This window comes from Mastigoproctus giganteus, chromosome 8, assembly GCF_048544385.1.
Source record: "Mastigoproctus giganteus isolate SK-2022 chromosome 8, ASM4854438v1, whole genome shotgun sequence".
Classification (NCBI taxonomy): Eukaryota; Metazoa; Arthropoda; class Arachnida; order Uropygi; family Thelyphonidae; genus Mastigoproctus; species Mastigoproctus giganteus.
Window position 1 is genome coordinate 167536413 of NC_143582.1, and position 20090 is coordinate 167556502.

Genomic DNA, 20090 nt, shown 5'->3' on the forward strand with positions numbered 1-20090 from the left:
GTCTTTAGTGACACTCCGATTTCTAGGCAAAATGATATATCTCTTTTGGGGATTACCCTGACTTCTAATCTCTCTTGGCACAAGCACATTACAAATATTGCTTTCTCTGCATCTAAAAAACTTGGTTTTCTCTTTCGCTCTCGGCGTTACTTTTCTCCCAAACAGCTGCTCACTCTGTATAAATCGCAAATCCGCCCTGCCATGGAATATTGTTCCCACATCTGGGGTGGTGCCCCCAAAACCTCTCTCAGGCTTCTTGATTCCATTCAGAAGAGGGCAGTTAGGTTAATTAATGATTCATCTCTAACAGCGTCTCTCCACTCGCTTTCTCATAGACACACTGTTTCTGCTGCATGCCTCTTCTACAGATACTTCCATGGGCACTGTTCTTCTGAATTGGCTTCTATAATTCCCACTCTCTCTTTCAAAACAGTCCGTACACGTGCCGCCACCAGCCAACATCCATTTACTGTCCAACTTCAAACCCACAGAACCAACTTTTCATCTTCCTCATTTATTCATTCAACTGCCGTTTTCTGGAACAACCTTCCTTCATACGTATTTCCTGAAAATTACAATCTACAGAAGTTCAAGTCCAATATCAACAAATATCTTCTTTCGTCTTCTCAACCTCCAACCCAAGCACGGTACTAAGTACTATAGGTTATAATACCTCTCGTGTTTGGGGTTCTCATAAAAAAAAAAAAAATCCTTTCAAGGCTTTAAACATCATAATCAGATCTCCAGGTAGGCCTAGTTTCAAGATGCTGCAGTTTGCAGAACTGAAGTCCTTCTAGGTAAGAGCACCCTTTTGTTCCCTTCACCAATCTCGTTGGCCCTTCTCTGCACTCATTCCAGCAGATTTACATCCTTCCTAAAGTAAGGCCTCCAGATCTGTATGCAGCCTAACCATGGCCTTGTACATAGGAAGAATCATCTCCTTATCCCTGCTAGTAAAGTTTCTGTATAACATTAACTAAACCCCATGAGCTGTCCTCGCTGCACGCCTGTACTGCTCAGATAATTGCATATCTGACTGCACAATTACCTTCCCCCCTAGGTCTTTTTAATTTTTCACTACCCTCTGGGATTACTGCTACCCATATGCAATACCTTGCATTTGTCAGTGTTAAACTTTGGTTGCCATTTCTCAGCTAATCAGCCCAATTTTCTTAGATTTTGTTGCAGTAGCTCACTTTGATTACTGTTGTTAACAACCCTGCCAACCTTTGTATCATCTGCAAACTTAGACATTAAGCCTCATATACCTTCAGCAATGTCATTAATAAATACCGAAAACAACAGTGGACCCAGCACCGAACCCTGGAGACTCCACTAATAATATTAGTCCATGAAGAGCAGTGCCCACTGAAAACCACTGTTTCTTCTTTCACTTAACCAGACCTGTATCCACAACAGTAACTGGCCCATAATGTCACATTGCTCCAGTTTGTATAAGTCATTTTATGTGCAACAATATCAAAAGCTTTTCTAAAATCCAAGTATATGATATCAAAATTATTTTTTGAATCCAGTTCTTCGGTAATTGCATTATAATAACCTATCAGACTGGTTAGACAAGACCATCCCTTAACAAATCCATGCTGTGATTGCAGTATAATTGAATTCCTGTCCAGATAGCCCTTCATTACTTCTTTAAACAGCAATTCCATTATTTTCCCTGGAGAAGACATTAAGTTAACAGGCCTGTAATTATTCGTGTCACCTATAGATGCCCCATTATGAACTGGGAATACATTCGCACATCATCTTACAATAATCTACAACAGGATATTCAAATTACTATAAAAAACTCTACAACTTTTTAAAAAAATATTCGCAAATCGTTCGATACAAAATTTTAAAATAGGATATTATACTGTAAGACACTTTGTTAAAACTCTTTAAAATCATTCCAACTTTCAGATTTAATGATGAAGAATCTGCTTTTTTTGACTTTATGTGACCCCATTTCACTGTCATGACCTAGTTTTTCTCTGTCTTTTTCTTTTCATAAACAGTAACACTGCATTAAAATCAAAATTTTATAAAAATGATATAAATTTCTGCTTATTTTCATTAACAACTTGACAATTAGCTGTGCTAATCTACATTGTAAAATAGGAACTTAGGAAAACCGCATTGTTCTTGTAATATGTGGCCAAATAGTAGTAGTAGTAGTAGTAGTGGTGGTGGCACATGATGCAAGAAAGCAAGTGTAGGAGCTTATGCAGCATCAGCCAAAAAAAAAAAAAAAAAAAAAATCACACCATTCCCTCCAAATGCCTGTCCAGTTCCTCCTTAAATTTATTTAACCTATCAACTTCCACAACGACAGATGGAAGTTTGTTCCAGCAATTAACCACCCGCTGGCTAAAGGCAAATTTTCGCACATCTATTCTACATCTGTCCTTTCTTAATTTGAACTTATGTCCCCGTAGGTTCGTAATCTGAACAAGTGGAAGGATCCCATCAGAATTCAGCGTGCTCAACCCATTCAAGGCCTTATAGACCTCAATCAAATCACCGCGCAGGTGCCTAGTCTCCAGCCACTGCAATTTGGAGAACTTAAGCCTCTCTTGGTAAGAGAATCCCTTCATTCCCCTCACCAATCGTGTTGCTCTTCTCTGTACACGCTCAAGCAAATCTACATCCTTCCTAAAATGAGGCCTCCAGACCTGTACGCAGTACTCAAGGCATGGCCTGACCATTGCCTTATACAGAGGGACAATCACCTCCTTTTCCCTGCTAGCAAAATTCCTATATATCATTGACAAAACCCCATGACCTGCCCTAGCAGCCTGTCTGCATTGCTCAGAAAACTTCATATCTGACTGCACAATTACTCCCAGGTCTTTTTCATTTTCTACCACCTTAAGTGTAGTACCACACAGTTGGTACGTTTCTCTGGGGTTACTTCTACCCATATGCAGTACTTTGCATTTGTCAAGGTTGAACTTCAGTTGCCACTTCTTAGCCCATCTGCCCAAATTATCTAGATCCTGTTGCAGTAGCACACTGCCATTACTGTCATTAACAACCCTGCCAACCTTTGTGTCATCTGCAAACTTCGACATTAAGCCTGATATACCTTCATCAATATCATTGATAAATACACAAAACAACAGTGGACCCAACACCGAACCCTGTGGGACTCCACTAATAACATTAGTCCACGAAGAGCAGCACCCATTGATTACCACCCTCTGTCTTCTCCCACTTAACCATCCTTTTATCCATTGTAGCAACTTACCCTTAATACCATTCTGCTCCAATTTGTACAATAGTCTTCCATAGTGTCAAAAGCTTTCCTGAAATCCAAATATATGATATCAAAATTATTTTTTGCATCCAGTTCCTTTGTAACCACATCATAATATCCTATCAAATTTGTCAGACAAGACTTTCCCTTAACAAACCCATGCTGTGTCTAAATTATTGCTACAGTCTTGTCTAGATGATCCTGCAATGCATCTTTAACCAGTGACTCCATTATTTTACCCGGAACAGAAGTTAAACTAACTGGTCTGTAATTACTCGTGTCACCCTTCGATCCACCTTTGTGAATTGGGGACACATTTGCACATCTCCAGTCCGTGGGAACCTCCCCTGAGTCCAAGGATGCTCTCATAATTATGGCTAAGGGTTTGCTTAGTTGCTTTGCCGCCTCCTTTAAAATAACTGGATAGATCCCATCCACCCCAGGTGCCTTTCTTATGTTTAACTTCAACAATTTCTCCTCCACTTTGCTCTCAGTTATTACAAAATCATTAAGCACACTGCTACAATTTGATAACCTTCTTCCATTTTCAAACTGTAATAATTCCTCACGTGTGAATGTAGATGCAAAATACTCATTCAGTTTGTTTGCTATCTGAGCAGGATCATCAACAGTCGAACCATCGATGTCAAGTGGACCAATCATATTCATCCCCTTCCTTTTAGAGTTTATATAAGTAAAGAAATCCTTGCTGTTTTTCTTAGCATCTTTTGCCAAAGATTTCTCGTAATCCGCCTTCGCCTGCCGAACCTCCTTTGTGACCTGATTACAGACTAGCTTATATCTGCCACAGGCTTCTGCATCACCTGATAATTTATATGCATCCCATGCATTTTTCTTCTCTGTCACGAGTCTCATTAGTTCATTTGATAACCATTTAGGCCTAAACCTTGAACGATATTTCTTAATCGGTATATAAAATCTAGCAGCTTCCACGATTAATTCCTTGAATGCTTCCCACTTAGAATTTACTGTTTGTAACATCGTCAGTTGATCCCACTGTACAGAATTTAAAAACTGTCTGAGACCACTGTACTCCCCATTACGGAAGCAAAAACCCTTTCCTTTACCCCTGACGGTAGTTACCTCTTTGAGTAAATCCCACTTCAGCACACTGTGATCACTGCCACCTAGTGGTTCCTTTATCTGCAAATTCTTAATACACGAATGATCACTGCTGATAACCAGATCAAGAGTGTTACTTTCTCTGGTTGCCTCTCGAACATGCTGCTGCAGAAAACAATCATCCAATAAATCCACAAAAGTCTGACTAGTGTGTGAGTGACCAACCCACAAGTTCCAGTCAATATCTGGGAAGTTAAAATCCCCCATTATAAGACATTCTGATTTACTGGCCCACTCTATTTCTCTGTACAATTGTTCATTGTACTCATTCAAGTCATTAGGCCTATAACACACTCCTACTCTTATTTTTCCTTTCGCAGTGCTTATCTCACACCAAACTGACTCAACAGAGCACTGTTCGTCTATATTAACTGGGTGCACTTCCTTTGATTTTATGTTTTTCTTAATTAACAGCATAACACCCCCTCCCTTTCTGTCCTGTCTATCCTTTCTGTACACATTGTACTCCCCAAATTCCAGTTCTGCATTTCTTATATCTTTGTGACACCACGTCTCTGCTATCCCAACAATATCCGCCTTTGATGTCTTGAGCAACACTTCAAATTCACCAAATTTATTTACTATACTTCTAGCATTGGTATACATGCAAGCATACATGCTCCTATGCCTATTCCTTGTTACCCTAACACATCCCATATACCCAACTATTCCATGATGACTGCCATCCGTCCCTGAAACCCCCAACACCCCTCACTCCAGGTCGCTTCTTATTCTAATAGAAGTTGTGCAAGAATCACCTTCACCTCTGCCTGCGGTTACTCTTAAACTATTAGTCTTTGTATCCCCCCAAACTAGCAGTTTTCCGACCCACCTAACACTGCCTCGATAGCATCAGCAAATATTCTTGCACCCTTTCTATTTAAGTGTATCCCATCCCTGTAGAAGCAATCTCTCCTGTTAACAAGTACAGTCCAGGCTGAAAAAAATTCTACCCCTTGAGCCTTGCACAATCTTTCCAGGGCCGAATTGATCGACAAGGCTCTCATCATGTACTCCCTCCTATCGTGTCTGGGCAGAATTGCAGACACTTTCAAATTCAACCCTATTTCATGGCTTTTAATAAATTAAAAATCCCATAATAAATCCAGTGGTAAACTGAAAAAAGTCTCTTTTCTTACCGGTTGATGGTTGGTTAGTTGATATGATGTTTAGTGGCACAAGGGCTGCTAAGGCCATATTGTATTTTCCTACTGAACACAACCCATAATGTGTTTTTCAAATTTTTCAAGGATTTCAGATAAATAGTGTATTTTATTAAATTATACTGTAGTACTTTATGCCGATGCTTACCTGTTGGGCTTTGGGTTCCAATCCCAGTTTTCTGCAAGTACCAATTTTTCAGCAATTTTTCATTATTTTTCAGCATGATGAAAGATGGTGAGCTTAGAGCATGGAAAATGTATGCTGGCCAACTTCCTCAGAGTCTGACAGCTGATGTTTTTTTTTCCCTCACTTCTCCATTTTTCCTCCTGCTCACGATCTGCATTGGTTAATTAGAAAATGTGTATATGTTGAGCCTCTGTAGAATAAAATGATGTCTTACCACTTATCATCTAAGTTGATAAGGGGGCACATTGCTCCGAAAGCTTCTTAATGTATATTTTGATCTTATCGCTTTTAGTACAGAAAGTATAAAATAATAAAGTTCTATTTTATACTTTCATGTTTTGTCAGTAGCAATAAGATTTTAGTATACCTACTCCTGATGCACAAGGCCTTTTTTAATAAAAATTAACTTGCCACAGTCCAGAAATATGAGCCAGAACACTGCCGCCTCTGTCAATAAATTAGTTAAAGCTGGCTTCCTTCTCAGTTATTGTAATACAAGACAAATGACAGCTGAATACAGAATCAGTACATCATCAGCCATTTTCAATCCACTGCAGGATGAAGGCTTCTTCAGCAACTTTCCAGTTCCTTCTGTTTTGTGCAATGGCCATTCATTTCCTACCTAGAAACTTGAGAATTTCATCTGTCCGTCTCCATCATTGTCTTCCGGTTTTCTTCTAGCTCCTCTTGGTTATTTTCTTAGTCCATGTTATCATGTCTTTGAGCTTTGTGTCCTGCCCAAGACCATTTTAGTTCTTTGGTTTTGATGAAAATGTCCTTTATTTGAGTTTTCTGCCTAATCAATGCATTTCTCTTCTTATCTAATATTCTGATTCCTAATATAATTTGTTCCATTTCTCACTGTGTAGTTCTCGGCTTATCTTCCATTGTTTTGGTGAATGCCCAAGTTTCACTTCCATAAGTCATGGTGGGGAGTATACATTGGTTAATTATTTTACATTTCAGACAAATTGGGATATTGCTCCTCAGTATGTGACTATATTTCCTGAATGCTATCCATCCAAAATTTATTCTTCTATTAACTTCCAGCCATTTATCATTAATATAGTTAATGACTTGTCCCCAGAAAAGTATATGAATCCACCTTTTCAATTACTGCTCCTTCAATGATCATATCCCTTTCCGTGGTCTACTTGTTCATCGTTAGTTTTGTTTTAGCCATATTCAGCTTTTGTCCAAAATCCTTACTAACTCTGCATAACTGATAAAGATTTTCCTCTAATTCTTTGGGAATCAGAGGAAATTTATCAGAGGATAAATTTCCTCTGATTTTTGGCTTATGATCACAGTGTCATCTGCAAATCGTAAATAGTTTCGGTACTCTCCAATCACATTGACTCCTTTCTGCGACCAGTCTAATCTTCTGAAAGCTTCCTCAAGGGCAGCAGTAAAGAGCTTCGGAGATATTGTGTCTCCTTGTCGAACTCCTTTCTCGATTTTAAATTTGATACTGTCTTTGTCTAGTCTAATAAAGGAGGTAGCACTCTCATATATTTTCTTCAAAATCATAATACATGTATATGGGGTATTAATGCTTTGTCTTTCCAGTGCCCGAAACTTTGCCTTATGCTGTATGGAGTCAAATGCCTTTTCACAATCCACAAATGCCAGACATAATGGTGTTTTATATTCATTTGCTTTCTCCATTAGCTGTGATATTACACGAAGGTGATCCATAGTTGAGAATCCTGTCCTAAAGCCAGCTTGCTCTTTCGGTTCATTCTCATCAAGAGTTCTTTCTAATATGTTAGTAATGACCCTTGTGAACAACTTGTAAATGTAGGATAACAGGCTAATTGGTCTATAATTTCCAATTTTTAATTTATCTCCTTTCTTATGCAGCAAAAGTATGATTGCATTATTCCACTCCTTAGTCGTCACACCTTTTCTAATGCATTTTGTGAAGAGTCTTGCCAGCTTCAAGTGTCATGTCTCTTCCTCCCAATTTTAACAACTGTACTGTAACTTCATCCTCCCCTGGGGCTTTCTGATTCTTCATTTTCTTCAATGCATGTTCTACCTCATCAGGAAGGATATCGGGTACGTCGTATGTGTTACTAATTTGTGATCCATCTTCCCCATTGCTGGTATCATTCCCTCGCTCCTTATATAATTCTCTATAGTAGTCTTCTGCTATTTGAATTATGCCTTCTCTGCTATGTGCAAGTATACCATCGGTATTCTTCAGTTTCAGTATCATTTGTCTTTGTATTACTGCACATGGTTGCTAATTTAAGTCCTTTGTTTTCCCCTAATGCATGTTCTACTTTTCTTGTGTTAAATCTTCTTATGCATAACTCAGTATACTCAATTTTATCCTTGTTGGTGTTTATCTTGCTCTTCATTTGTTGTCTTTGGTTCATCATGACAGGTGTTTCTTAACTACTTTTTCTTCTTTGGATTTCTTTTTTACCTATAAGTTTCTTGGGCTTTATCACTTTCAGAAAACTGTAGCATTCCTCGTCGATATCTTGGTCCTGACAGTCTGCAGAAGTTCGAACTTGTTCTTAAGTTCCAGTATATACTGCTTTTCCTCCTCTTCTGTTATCTCAAAGATCTTCGTATTATTTACTCAAGTCAGTTTTTTTTCCTTTCTTTTCTTACATCTATATCAAGTGTGCATCTTACCATTCTGTGATCACTTCCAACATTTACCTTGTTCAGGACTGTAACATCATTCACAATATATCTTCTGTTAGTGTGGATGAAGTCGATTTCATTAATTGTTAATACATTTGTTAATACATTTATGTTCACCCTTTTCTTGAAAAACGTGTTGATTACTGACATTCCTCGAGATTTTGCAAATTCCACAAGTCTTTCACCTCTAATTTCTTTCGCCAATTCCAAAATTTCCTATAGTTCCTTTCTGCACTGTTTTTTCACTAAACCATCAACAAAACATATTGATGGATGATGAACTGAATAGTAATATGTTGCAACATTTATGGCACACTTCATCAATGTAATTTGATTGTTGATATGATTGAGTGAAGTATTATAACTTCAACTATTTAACACACTTACAGCAGAAGCAGTAAGTGTGTCTGATTTGTGAATAAATTTGGTAAAACCAACAGTTTGGTTTTATGAATTTGTGACTTTTTATGACTTTCATTTTTTTTATGACTTTCTATTGCTAAATAGAAACAGACTTCATTCTTATGAATTCATGACTTTCTGTCATAAATTCATAAGAATGAAGTCTATTTCCATTTAGCAGTAGAAAGTCTTATGGTTCCAAACAGCATTCATACATAGCAAGTTGTCAACTGATTTTTCAGAAGCATGAAGTTAAATATTTTACTTGCACTTAAATATAATCATATTGGGAGAGCTACTTTGTCTTCTAGTAGCCCTGTTTTGAACAAAGTTTTTTGAAACAAATTGAAATGAATCATTTTTGCTGAAAAAAAGTTTTCAATATCTTCATCATCGAAGATAAATAAAAATTGACAAATCTTTCATAATAATGAAAGAATAAAGAACTGATGTACATTGTCCATGGTTTGGGAACTGACAGATGCATGAGAAAGCCTGAAATATAACAAATTATCCAAAATCATGCTTTGTGTTTTAACAGTTCCTTATAATGTCCTCCATGACAATACTAGTAAAGTTTTGCCACTTTTCACTTGTTTGGACAGGTTTAAATTTGAATCCCATCAGTGACTGGACAAATTTCTAAAAGGTCTCTTCATCTGGGGGATGTACTTAGCCAATCTCAGGTGGAGAGAATAGAGTTTTTTTCTCCGTGGGTTATTCCAGGTTTTTCAGCCCACAAAACATGCAAATCAGCCTTCGAACACACTAATATAGACATAATGCACAATGAATCACTTTTAAGTTTATCAAGTGGAAATCTGCTGTACACCAATGGAAACAGTGAAAGGAGTGAAGGTGGAGTTGGGTTTCTGGTCCATAAAGATTTTAAAAACAACATTTTGGAATTCAAAAGTACATCATAAAGGGTGTCAAGACTAATACTCAAGATTTCTAAGAGGTACAAGCTAAAGGTTATAATGATTTATGCACCAACATCGAGCCATGATGACGAAGAGGTTGAAGAAACGTACACAGAAATTGAGTGTTCTAGATGAGCAGAAACCCACTACACTATTATTATGGGGGACTTCAATGCTAAGGTTGGAAAAACACAAAACAGCACAGAAAGGGGAACTATAGGAAATTTTTGAATTAGTGAAAGAAAAGAAAGAGGTGAAAGACGTGGAATTTGCAGAATCTCAAGGACTGTCAGTAATGAACAGTTTTTTCAAGAAAAGGGTGAACAGAAAGTGGACATGGAAGAGTACAAATGGATTAACTACTAATGAAATTGACTTCATCCTCACTAACAGAAAATATATTGTGAATGATGTTACCGTCCTGAATAAGGTAAACGTTGGAAGTGATCACAGAATGGTAAGATGTACACTTGATATAGATGTAGGAAAGGAAAGAAAAAAACTGACTCGAGTAAATAATACAAAGGTCTTTGAGATAACAGAAGAGGAGAAAAAGAAGTATGTACTGGAACCTAAGAACAAGTTTGAGCTTCTGCAGACTGCTCAGGACCAAGATATCGACGAGGAATATTACAACTTTCTGAAAGTGACTACTAAGAAATAACAACTAAGAAATATTGTTCAAAGTTTAGGCCAAAATGGATGTCAGATGAACTAATGAGGCATATGGCAGAGAAGAAAAATGCATGGGATACTTACAAATTAACACATGACACAGAAGCCTATGATAGATACAAGTTGATATGCAACCAAGTTACAAAGGAGGTTAGGCAGGCGAAGGCAGATTACGAGAAATCCTTGGCAAGGGATACAAAAAAAACAGCAAAGAGTTCTTTACTTATGTAAACTCTAGAAGGAAGGGGATGAATCAGATTGGTCCACTTGATATTGATGGGTCAACTGTTGATGATCCTGCTCAGGTAGCTAACAAACTAAATGAATATTTTGCATCGACATTCACACATGAAGAGTTATTCAGCGAGGGGAATGTCAGAGGTGTATTCAACTCTAGCAGTAAGCTACAGAATCTTGAAATAACTGGGAGTAAAGTGGAGGAGAAATTGTTAAAATCATAAGAAAGGCACCTCGGATGGATGGGATCTATCCAGTTATATTAATGGAGGCGGCAAAGGAATTAAGAAAACCTTAGCCATAATTATGACAGCTTACTTGGACTCAGGGGAGGTACCCATGGACTGGAAATGTGCAAATATGATCTCAATCCACGAAGGAGGGTCAAAGGGAGACACGAGTAATTGCAGACCAGTTAGTTTAACTTCTGTTCCGGGTAAAATAATGGAATCACTGTTTAAAGATGTATTGCAGGATCATCTAGACAAGACTGCAGCAATAATTCAGACACAGCATGGGTTTGTTAAGGAAAAGTCTTGCCTGACTAATTTGGTTGGATACTATGATGTAGTCACAAAGGAACTGGATGCGAAGAATAATTTTGATATCATATATTTGGATCTTAGAAAGGCTTTTGATACTGTTGCACATGGAAGACTGCTGCACAAATTGGAGCAGTGTGGCATTGGAGGCAAATTGCTGCTATGGATAAAAGGATCGTTGAGTGGGAGAAGATAGTGGTAATCAATGGACACTGCTCTTCGTGGACTAATGTTATTAGTGGAGACCCCCAGGATTCAGTGTTAGGTCCATTTTCTGTATTCATTAATGATATTGATGATGGTATATCAGGCTTAATGTCCAAGTTTGTAGATGATACAAAGGTCAGCAGGGTTGTTAATGACACTAATCACAGTACGCTGCTGCTGCACCAGGATCTAGAAAAGTTGAGTAGGTGGGCTGAGAGATGACAACTGAAGTTTAACATTGACAAATGTAAAGTACTACATATGGGAAGCAGTAACCCCAGAGTAATGTATAAACTGTGTGGTACTAGACTGACAGAAGTAGAGAGTGAAAAGGACCTGGGAGTAATTATGCAGGCAAATATGAAATTTTCTGAGCAGTGCAGACGGTCTGCAAGAGTAGCTCATGGTGTCTTTTCAATGATATACAGGAATTTTTCTAGCAGGGATAAGGAGGTGATTATCCCCTTGTATAAGGCAATGGTCAGGCCACACCTTTAGTACTGTATACAGGTCTGGAGGCCTCATTTTAAGAAGGATGTAGAGAGGTTGGAATGAGTACAGAGAAGGGCAACAAGATTAGTGAATAGAACAAAGGGTTAAATTTTGCAAATTGCAGGTACCTAGTCTGGAGACTAGGCACCTGCGAAGTGATCTGATTGAGGTGTAAACCATTCAAGGCTTTAGCCTTGAATGGTTTGAGCATGCTTAATGCTGATGGGATTCTTCCTCTTGCTCAGAATAATCTCCTGAGAGGGCATAAATTCAAATTGAGGAAAGGCAATTGTAGCATAGATGTGCGGAAATTTGCCTTTAGTCAGCGGGTGGTTGATTGCTGGAACAAACTTCCATCTGTCATAGAAGTTGATAGGTTAAACAGATTCAAGGCAGAACTAGACAAACATCTGGAGTGGGTGGATGAGTGAAATGAGAAGTGTGTGTGTGTGTGTGTGTGTGTGTGTGTGTGTGTGTGTGTGTGTGTGTGTGTGTGTGTGTGTGTGTGTGTGTTTTGCAGATGCTATATAAGCTTGCTTTCTTGCATCATATGCCCTTGCCAGAGCTAATGCTAAAAGCCCAGTAGCTTCCAAAATTAGTTCCTTGACTACATTCCACTTAAAATTTGCTGTTGGTGACATCATCAGTTGGTCCCACTGCACAGAATTTGAACTGTCTGAGACCACTGTAGTCTCTTTTACAGAAGCAAAAACCCTTCCCTTTACCCCTGATGGTAATTATAACTTTAAGTAAATCCCACATCGGTACACTGTAATTACTGCCACCTAGTGGTTCCTTTATCTGCAAATTCTTTATACCCGAATAATCGTTGTTTATAACCAAATCAAGAGTATTACCCTCTCTGGTTGCCTTGCGAACAAGCTGCTGCAAAAAACAATCATCCCATAAATCCACAAAAGTCTTGCTAGTGTGAGTGACCAATCTCAAGTTCCAATCAATATCTGGGAAGTTAAAATCCCTCATTATAACATAATCTGATTTACTTGCCCATTCTATTTCTCTGTACAACTGTTCATTGTACTCATTAGAGTCATTAGGCCTACAACACACTCCTACTCTCATTTTTGCTGCAGAGACGCTGAAGACCTACAAAAGTCACCCAAACTTCTTAGAAGTAACAATGGTGAAATCAAGTCAATGACAGAGGGAAAGGCCTACAAATAACTAGGAATGGTGCAGGCTCATCAACTAGAACACATTTCAATGCCTGCCTGACTGAAAAATACCATCAGAGACAAATACCTACACAAATCCTGGTACTAATGTACTTTTCAGGATCATAGAGTGGACTAACACCAAGCTGAGAGAGAGATCATGAGAATTACCATGACCAAGAACCACGAACACCAGCCCATTGAGAGACTGAGCACAGCCTAGAAAGTAGGAAGGGTGTTTGGCAGACCTCATCAAACAACAGAATAAAGCAACTAAGAACCTGAGGGATTACTCCCAGAAAAATACAGCACAAATGTATAAAGCCATACAGAAGATAGACAAGTGGCACATCTCACTCAACCTCAATGAAGAGATCCACCCAGACAAAATAAATTAAGAAAAAAAAAAGATAGGCAGAGAAGGCACTACAATGACCTTCAAAAAGATTACATAGATAAGAAGGCTTCCAAATGCATGGCTCATCAGCAAGGTGCTCATCTGAGACCAAAACATTCATGCTCACTATCCAAGACCAAGTAATTAACACCATAATTCAGAAGTACAGAAAATACATCACTAAGGACCTCAAGCACCCAAATAATTATAACAATAATGTAATAAATCATAATAGTGATGAAAGGGCATGCTGTGTGTATTAATCGAAGTCTACATTAAAGCAAAGAAGACAAAAAAAGAATTTCTGGAATTAATAAGAATGCATACCCCATCTCTGCTTTCATCATTTAAATTGTGACATCTGTTTATCTGAATAGTATTTCTTGTCAGAGATTTTGACTTCTTAAGTAAGTTTCCTGCTGACTCCAATATATCATCACCTCTCTCCTCCTCCATGTCACTATATTCTAGAATATACAAATATCAATAAAGAAACACAAAACTTAAGCTCCAGCATATTTTAATCACTAAGTTTCCAGAAATTCTTAAAATACTGATAATTTAAATTTACCTGCACTCAAAAATATTTCAAACATTAGTTAAAAATAAAATATAAAATACTAACACTGTCAAATAATCATAATTCACTTCTCCAAACATCCAAAAATAGAAGGAAATTTTTTCTGATTATAGTCTATTCCAATATATATATATATATATATAATAAAAGAATAATAGTATTAAGAAGCTAAGTAATCATAGAGGAAAGATAACGTTGATTACAGATCATGGACACTGCATTAGCAAAACGTATCCCTACAGCCATAATGTGTGTAGTATGTAGAAAGTGTGAAGAAGTAAAACTAGAGAGAGAAATATGTATCACTGCATAAGGAAACTGTTAGCATAATAGTGTTATCAATTAATCAATAAAATTTATTAGTCTTATTAAATTTCATTGTTAATTAAATTGTATTTAAATGTAAATCATGACTCAGACTAAAGCTGCGAAGCAACGTGCACAGATTAGCAGAAGTGCTGCGGCTCAGGGGAGAATATCACAGTCTCAAAAAATTTGCAAAATGTGAAATGTTTGTGGACATTTCTGGAATAGGACATAATCTAGCCAAGGAGGATGTCTTTGTGTGTGTGCTAGGTGCCTAGGGTGTCAAGAAATTAGATGCCAACTCAGCGTTCTGATGAGCATCTATGAGAGTTTGAGGTGCAGGGTAGATGCCCTCAAAGAAATTAATATGAGGGGTCCATCAAGCTCTCAGCTGCCCAACTCAATGCCAGAGCTCACTCCTGTGCATCAGGCAACACAGCGGCAATCTCCAAGGCATAATGTGATGGTCCCACAGGAACTAGTTATTGTTGGTGATTGTACTGTCAGGGAGACAGGGAATATATTATACAAAAAGGATAGGCGGAACAGGACCAGGGTATATCTACTAGGGGCAAAAGTTGATGACATTGCAGAGCAGATAGCATCTTTTAAGGGCACAAAGGGTGATATTGTAAACGTTGGCACTAATGACATTAAGAGTAGGAGATATGTGGATTTACTTAACAAGTATAGGTCAATGTTGAAAAAAAGTTGGGGGGAGTTAGGATTAAATTTGAAAGTGTCTGCAATCCTGCCCAGACAGCAGAGGAGGGAGTATATGATGAGAGCCTTGTCCATCAATTCGGCCCTGGAGAGATTGTGCAAGGCTCATGGGATAGAATTTTTCTCAGCGTGGTTTGTGCTTGTTAATAGGAGAGAATGCTTCTACAGGGATGGGATGTTAAATAGAAAGGCTGCAAGAACATTTGATAATGTTATCAGGGCAATGTTAAGTGGGTCGAAAAACTGCTAGCTTGGGAGGATTCACAGACTAACAGATTAACAGTAGCCACAGGCAGAGGTGGAAATGATTCTTGCACTGCTTCTTTTGGAATGAGCAGCATCCCAGAAAGCAAGTTGCTGGGGCTTTCAGAAACTGCTGGGAGTCATGAAACAAGTAAATACATGGACTGTGTTAGAGTAACTAAGAGTAAGAACAAGTGTGTGTATACTTGCATGTACACCAATGCTAGGAGTATAGTAAATAAATTTTATGAATTTGAAGTGCTGGTCAAGGCATCAAAGGCAGATATTCCTGGGATATCAGAGACATGGTATCACACACAGATATAAGCAATGCAGAATTTGAATTTGGGGAGTACAATATATACATAAAGGCTAGACAGGACAGGAAGGGAGGAGGAGTTATACTGTTAGATAAGAAACACATAAATCTAAAGAAGTGCATCCAACTGACACTGGTGGACAATGCAATGCTGAGTCAGTGTGGTGTGACATAAGCACCAGGAAAGGGAAAATGAGAGGTGTGTGTTATAAGCCTAATGAACCTGATGAGTATAATGAGCAATTGTGCAGAGAAATAGAGTGGGCCAGAAACTCAAAATGTCTTATAATGGGGGATTTTAACTTTCCAGATATTGACTGGAAATTGTAGGTTGATCACTCGATAAGGCTTGCACACTAGCAAGACTTTAGTGGATTTATGGGATGACTGTTTTCTACACCAACATGTTCGAGAGGAAACCAGAGTAGGTAATACTCTTGTTCTGATGATCAGCAGTGATTATTCATGCATTAAGAATCTGTATATAAAGGAACCACAGGGTGACAGTGATCAGTGCACTGATGTGGGATTTACTTAAAGATGTATCTACCATCAAGGGTAAAGTAAGGGTTTTTGTTTTTCATAAAGATGATTACAGTGGTCTCAGGCAGTTTTTAAATTCTGTACAGTGGAATTAACTGATGATGTTACCAAAGGTGAATTCTAAATGGGAAGCCTTGAGGGACTTAACCTTGGAAGCTTCTAGGCTTTTCGTACCAACTAAGAAATACTGTTCAAAGTTTAGGCCTAAATGGATATCAGATGAATTGAGGCTCGTGGCAGAGAAGAAAAATGCATGGGATGTATATAAATCAGTGGATTTCAACCGGAGGGCTGCAACAACATTCCAGGGGTGCCATGTAATTTGGGTTTCAGTTACTTAACCTATTATATTTTTGAAATTTATATATTTATTTCACTTAAAATGGTGGATGTTATCCATTGTACCTAGGGCTTACAATACCGGTCAAAATCTTAATACCAGTATTTCGGTATTTTTAATTTATGAAACCGGGATACCAGTATTCCAAAAACAAACATTTCTCTCAATAAATTTTGAAGACAGTTAGGCGCAATAAAGTAAGGAAAAAACAAGTACTGTAATTACTTAAATTCAAGTTTTAAATTTCAATAATAAATATTCTGAAAAAAAACCATTAAAAATACAGTTAACAAAAAAATACATATTGTTACTGCAAAGTTCAGTTATGTTTAAGCATCCACACTACCTGTCTGAATAAAGTGAGCTCTTAAGAAACATAAGAAATCAATAGTATGATTGTTTAAAATGGATCTAATTTTGGTACATATTGATTAGTGGTAGAAAACACCCTTTTGGATTCTATTGTGGTACTATTATACTGAGATAATCGTAAACAATCTCAGTCCATATTTTCTAGGCTTTGAACTTTTTTTAGCAAAAATAATTAAAGTATTTCATTAATTTCCGACTCAATTTCATCCTTTAAAATCTCATTGGAATCAAGCATTTTTTCTTATTTTGGAAAGAATTTGCAGAACACTGATGTTCTGTTCCATGGGTGAATCATGTTCATCATTTTCTGAAGGAGAAAGACATTTTATTCATTGACGTATAATTTTCACTATAGTATCTTTACCGAGTCTGGAAGAGAGCAAAGAGTGGGGATAAGGAATAAAGAGAGTAAAGAGGAATTCTTCACATATATAAATGCAAAGAAGAGAAGGACAAATCAGATCGGATGCATATGTAATTGCGTGGGATAGTATTAGATACCCTAACTGATATTGCAGATGAACTAGACAGTTACTCTGCATCGGTATTTACAGAAGAAAAACCTTTCATGCCAATGTGAAATTATGGGAGTGAAGTTGAAAAAAATGTAATTAATGATGTTGAAATTTCACGTGTTGATTTAATGAGAAAACGTTCGTGCCCACAGGCAAGTATGGCTCCTGTGGTTGATGGCATATACCCTATAATCTTAAAGGAGGCGGCAAATGAGTGTATCGAACCATTAAGGCTAGTTATGAGAGCACCACTGGATTCAGGAGAGATTCCATTGGATTGGTGTAAACTGGAACATAAAGGCGGTTCTAGGAGTGTAACAGGAAATTACCGACCAGCCAGTCTAACTTCAGTAATAGGGAAAATCATGGAAGCAATGATCAAGGGTGGAATTCAGGATCGTTTAGATGGAAATGGAATTCTGTAGGATACATAGCACGGTTTTGTAAATGGAAAATAATGTTTAACAAATCCAGTTAGCCGTTTTGACAGGTCACTCGTGAGCTGGATTTAGAAAATAATTTCGACGTTGTTTATTTGGATTTCAGCAAAGCATTCGACTCAGTCCCACATGAGGCAGTTACTTTATAAGTTGGAGCAGGCTGGAATCATAGGGAAAATCCTTAGATGGATAGCAGGGTGCCTTCATGGCAGGAGGCAGAGGGTTGTGATAAATGGTTATTCCTCAGATTGGGTTAATATAAGAAGTGGGGTTCCCCAAGAATCAGTATTGGGACCACTTGTTTTTGATTATCTTAAATGACATCTATGAAGGGATATAGGGTGTGATATCTAAAGTTGCAGATGATGTAAAGATCAGTAGAGTAGGTAATGATCGCCACCAAGCAGAGCTTCTTCAGAGTAACCTAGATAGACTTCCGGGATGGTCAGAAAAGTGGCAGCTATTCTTTAATTCAGCAAAATACAAGGTCTTACACCTGGGGAACAGCAACCCCAAAATAACTTATACACTTGGTGGAGTTGAACTAAAGTCAGCAGTGGAGGAACGGGACTTGGGAGTTACATGAAGTTGTCCGAGAATTGTGGACAGGTTGCAATGTTGCATGGTGTTCTATCGATGATTTATCGAACATTTACTAGTAGAGATAAGGACATCATAATCACATAAAGTTGATTTTATAACCTTCTTGTGATTAAATTATAAAATATATTTTTTTAAATTAGTACCGAAAAACAACTATTTTTGTATCAATACCGGTATCTGAATACCTGGAAAAAAAGGCTGGGATCCCGGTATTCGGATCTCGGTATTGTAAGCCCTAATTGTACTAAATCTTTTTAATTTTGTGGTGATCTATAATTGATGTTTATTTAGTACCTCTATATAAAGAATAAAATTATTATATATGTATGTATAATTTGTATTATGAATTGTAATTTTGTTTAAAATTATATTATTATAATAACTAACATATAACATATATATTTTTAATATTACACACAAACACACACCGAGAATCGAATTATTAAAAAGGTTGAAAACCACTGTGTTAGGGATTTATTTTGGCCTAGGGACGCCGTGAAAAATTACTGGGATGCTAAGGGTGGCGTGAACCGAGAAATTTTGGGAACCTCTGATATAAATTATCAGGCAACACAGAAGCCCTTGGCAGAGATAAGCTAGTCTGTAATCAAGTCAAAAAGGAGATAAGGCAAGCGAAGGCAGATTACAAGAAATATTTGGCAAAGGACGCTGAGAAAAACAGGAAGGATTTCTTTACTTATATAAACTCTAGAAGGAAGGGGATTAGTCCACTTAATATAGATGGTATGATTATTGATGATCATGCTTAGGTAGCTTGATAAACTGACTAAGTATTTTGCATCTACATTCACACATGAGTATTTATTCAAGCATGGGAATGCCATAAGTTTAGAAACCCATATACCAGTGCTAGAAGTATAGTAAATAAATTTGATGAATTTGAAGTGCTGGTCAAGACATCAAAGGCGGATATTGTTGGAATAGCAGAGACGTGGTATCACACAGATATAAGGAATGCAGAACTGGAATTTGGGGAGTACAATGTGTACAGAAAGGATAGACAGGATAGGAAGGGAGGAGGTGTTATGCTGATAATTAAGAAAAACAAAAAATCAAAAGAAGTGCATCCAGTTGATATAGATGAACAGTGCACTGTTGAGTCAGTTTGGCGTGACATAAACACTGCGAAAGCAAAAATAATAAGAGTAGAAGTGTGTTATAGGCCTAATGATTCGAATGAGTACAATGAACAATTGTAGAGAAAAATAGAGTGGGCTAATAAATCAGAATGTCTTATAATGGGGGATTTTAACTTCCCAGATATAGACTGGAACTTACGGGTTGGTCACTCACACACTAGTAAGACTTTTGTGGATTTATTGGATGACTGTTTTCTGCAGCAGCATGTTTGAGAGGCAACCAGAGAGGGTAATACTCTTGATCTGGTTATCAGCAGTGATCATTCGTGTATTAAGAATTTGCAGATAAAGAAACCATTAGGTGTGATCACAGTGTAGTGATGTGCGATTTACTTAAAGATATAATTACCATCAGGGGTAAAGGAAGGAGTTTTGCTTTCGTAAAGGTGACTACAGTGGGCTCAGACAGTTTTTAAATTCTGTACAGTGGGACCAACTGATGATGTTACCAACAGCAAATTCTCAGTGGGAAGCATTCAA

At 37.6% G+C, this 20090-nt stretch overlaps 1 protein-coding gene across 1 annotated transcript in view; it reads right to left on the minus strand.

Moving 5' to 3' along the window:
* Window positions 1–20090, minus strand: part of wcd (U3 small nucleolar RNA-associated protein 18 homolog wicked) — a 207887-nt gene that overhangs the window by 106135 nt on the left and 81662 nt on the right. Inside the window, exon 7 of the mRNA XM_090379888.1 lies at window positions 13794–13933. Within this exon, the coding sequence (XP_090236014.1) occupies window positions 13794–13933 (140 nt within the window). The remainder of the gene's footprint in view (window positions 1–13793; window positions 13934–20090) is intronic.